Here is a 3,913-nt window from a genome sequence, read left to right as displayed (position 1 = left end):
TCTCGTAATAATGACTTAGTTTCTCATAATAATGACTTATTTTCTAGCGTGCTGTCACTCTTGCGTTGAGCATGCGTCGAGTAAGTCTTTTTTTATTTTTTATTTTGTGGATTAGGCTAAGTCATTATTACGAGAAAGTTTCTCAATATAACGAGATATTAAGTCATAATTTTGAGAAAGTTTCTCATTATTATGACTTACAGAATTATATATTTTTTTATTCAGTGGCGGAAACGGGCTTCCATATATTTCTGACTGTAATGTTATTAAAATAATAATTGAATGATCAGCATACACCGTTAAAACGAATCCATCAAAATTATCATACTTTCTGCAAATGTATCAGTGTTCACTTATTTTCCCCTTTACATTTTGGCATTTTTAATGATTTTATGAAAATTTAATTTTTTAACTTTAATTTTAGACCTGATGGAAGAGAACAAGGAGATGCAAGAAGTGATTGAAGCGGGGAAGAGACATCATGGCATCAAAACTGATGAAGCATCCTTGAATCCCTCGTTGCAAACAAGAGGCCAAATATGTTTCACTTGCCCTCAGTGTGGAGAGAGCTTCTCATGCGAACAAAGTCTTGATCTTCACATGAAATGTCACAGTGGAATGAAGCCGTACGCATGTGATCAGTGCGAGAAGACTTTTAGGCAAAAAGCAAACCTTGCCAAACACAGTAAAATCCACACTGACGAGAAGCCACACGCGTGTGATCAGTGCGGGAAGAAGTTCAGAAATAAAGGAAACCTTAATGATCACATGAAAATCCACACGGGAGCGATGCCGTACGCGTGTGATCAGTGCGGGAGGAAATTCGGACATAAAGGAAACCTTAATACACACATAAAAATGCACGCCGGAGAGAAGCCCTGGAGAATAACCACTGGAGAAAAACGGCACGCATGCAGTCAGTGTGGAAAAAAGTTCAGACAAAAACACCTCCTTGATCAACACATGAGAGTCCACACTGGAGAGAAGCCGTACTCGTGCGATCACTGCGGGAAAAGTTTCACACGAAAACAGATCCTTAATGATCACATAAAAATCCACACGGGAGAAAACCTGCACACCTGTGAACAGTGCGGGAAGATTTTCAGGCAAAAAGCAAACCTTGCCAAACACAGTAAAATCCACACTGATGAGAAGCCACACGCGTGTGATCAGTGCGAGAAGAAGTTCAGAAATAAAGGAAACCTTAATGATCATATGAAAATCCACACGGGAGCGATGCCGTACGGGTGTGATCAGTGCGGGAGGAAATTCAGACATAAAGGAAACCTTAATGATCACATGAAAATCCACACGGGAGCGATGCCGTACGGGTGTGATCAGTGCGGGAGGAAATTCAGACATAAAGGAAACCTTAATATACACATAAAAATGCACGCCGGAGAGGAGCCCTGGAGTAAAACCACTGGAGAAAAACCGCACACCTGTGAACAGTGCGGGAAGACTTTCAGGCAAAAAGCAAACCTTGCCAAACACAGTAAAATCCACACTGACGAGAAGCCACACGCGTGTGATCAGTGCGGGAAGAAGTTCAGAAATAAAGGAAACCTTAATGAACACATGAAAATCCACACGGGAGCGATGCCGTACGCGTGTAATCAGTGCGGGAGGAAATTCAGACATAAAGGAAACCTTAATACACACATGAGAATCCACGCAGCAGAGGATCCCTGGAGTAAAACCACTGGAGAAAAACCGCATGCGTGCACTCAGTGTGGAAAGAAGTTCAGACAAAAACACCTCCTTGATCAACACATGAGAATCCACACTGGAGAGAGGCCGCACTCGTGCGATCACTGCGGAGACAGTTTCACACGAAAACAGCTCCTTAATGATCACATAAAAATCCACACGGGAGAAAACCTGCACACCTGTGAACAGTGCGGGAAGAGTTTCAGAAAGTCAGGTGTTTTCAAAGTGCATCTGCTCACTCATTCTAGAGAAAGAATTTATAAGTGTGACCAGTGCAGTAAAACATTTTTTAGGCCGGATGCCCTGAGGGACCACCTGAAAATTCACTCAGAGGACCGGCCTTACGTATGTTCTTTGTGTGCAAAGAGCTTTAGGCAGCTGAATGGTTTAAAAGTACACCAGAAAAGACACAGCGGTGTGAAGGATTACATTTGCGCGGAGTGTGGAAAGACTTTTTTTACACTCTTTGTACTGAAACAGCACCAGACAGTTCACACCGGAGAAAAACCTTACCAGTGTTCACACTGTGACAAGACGTTCAGTATTTTAGGAAACCTGAAAAGACACAGGAGTGTCCACACTTGATAGAAGCCATATATCTCTGCCAGTCATGTGAGAAGAGTTTCACACAAAAAAGGCATGTTTAGTTCATGTTCTTGTTCAAGATCTTGTACTTTCAGGTGCGATGCTGCGTCCTCAATTAACTATCTGACCATTCTTTGCATGCGTGTGTGTGTGTGCGTTGCTTCAGGAGAGCAACCCTACATTTGTGTTGTTTTATTTTCTTTCTTATGTACAGGTGCATCTCAATAAATCAGAGTCGTGGAAAAGCTCATTTATTTCAGTAATTCAACTCAAATTGTGAAACTCGTGTATTAAATAAATTCAGTGCACACAGACTGAAGTAGTTTAAGTCTTTGGTTCTTTTAATTGTGATGATTTTGGCTCACATTTAACAAAAACCCACCAATTGCCAATCAGCTAATCAACTCAAAACACCTGCAAATGTTTCCTGAGCCTTCAAAATGGCCTCTCAGTTTGGTTCACTAGGCTACACAATCTTGGGGAAGACTGCTGTTGGAAGATGGAAGAATGCTGTTTTTGTAACATGGGAAATATGGTTATCAAAAGACGAGTTGCTGTCTAATATAACACCCAGATTTTTGACTGTAGAGGAAGTAACCGTACATCCGTCTAGTTGCAAATTGTAATCCAAGAGATTCTGTGTACTGTTTTTTGGTCTAATAAGTAATATCTCTGTCTTATCCAAATTTAACAGGATAAGACACATTTTTAACACACTCTTGTAGGGTATCAGACCGACTCGGAAAATATAAGATTCGATCAAGAACATGGTTGAAACACGAGGAGCCGAATTCCACAGAAAGGACCAAGCCACAGGATGTTCGTAAATCAGATCCTGGTGCCACAAGTCTGAAGCAAGTCCACCAGCTAGCAGCTTTGAGTAGCTCACAGCATTAAAACAAAAGAACACTTATTGACAATTCCAAGGAGATTGTCAGTTTTGGGGCAAGTAATCAAGATCAAATGACAATGATGGTCAAAGAGATGCACAGCATGACCATCACATGTAAATCCATGATAGTTATCACGATCACAAGCTCTTTGGATTGACTTCCCCCTACCTAGAGGACAATAACCAGACTGAGATTCTTTAGGAGACCTTTTTAACTTATCTGGTCTTCACAGAACATGTCCACATACATCCACAGAATGGCACAGAAACTGCCTTTCCATGTATATATGCGCCTAAATTACACTAAAAAGACTTGTGAGCAACTAATAATTTCTATGCATAACTCCATATTATGTATGTAACCCACATGTGTGACTATCATGTTCTAATCACTTAGATTTCCCTTACACTCTGTTAGCTTAGATAATTTAGAAGTTTCATCTGGTCTTGTTGAGATATATAGTTGAGTCTCATCAGCATAACAATGGAAACTAATCCCGTATTTTCTAATAATATTACCAAGGGGCAACATGTATATCGAAAATAGCAGAGGACCTAGGACAGATCCTTGTGGCACTCCATATTTTACTGGTGATAATTGAGATGACTCCCCATTTAAATGAACAAGGTGGTAGCGATCGGACAGGTAGGATCTAAACCATCTTAAAGCCTGCCCTTGAATACCTGTATAGTTTTGTAATCGATCTATGAGTATGTCATGATCTA

General features: G+C 40.7%; 1 protein-coding gene across 1 annotated transcript; it reads left to right on the top strand.

Annotated features, from left to right (window-relative positions):
• Window positions 1-424: 424 nt before the first annotated feature.
• Window positions 425-2,488, top strand: LOC107577592 (gastrula zinc finger protein XlCGF57.1-like; the record flags this gene model as incomplete). Its single annotated transcript, XM_016263650.1, has 1 exon — window positions 425-2,488. A coding segment is annotated over one exon (1,871 nt), but the record flags the coding sequence as incomplete, so codon positions are not given.
• Between the last annotated feature and the right edge of the window lie 1,425 nt (window positions 2,489-3,913).

Source organism: Sinocyclocheilus grahami, unplaced genomic scaffold, assembly GCF_001515645.1.
Source record: "Sinocyclocheilus grahami isolate Dianchi unplaced genomic scaffold, SAMN03320097.WGS_v1.1 scaffold6499.1, whole genome shotgun sequence".
Lineage (NCBI taxonomy): Eukaryota > Metazoa > Chordata > Actinopteri > Cypriniformes > Cyprinidae > Sinocyclocheilus > Sinocyclocheilus grahami.
Note: the sequence above shows the minus strand (reverse complement) of the source record. Positions and strands in the feature narration are given on the sequence as shown.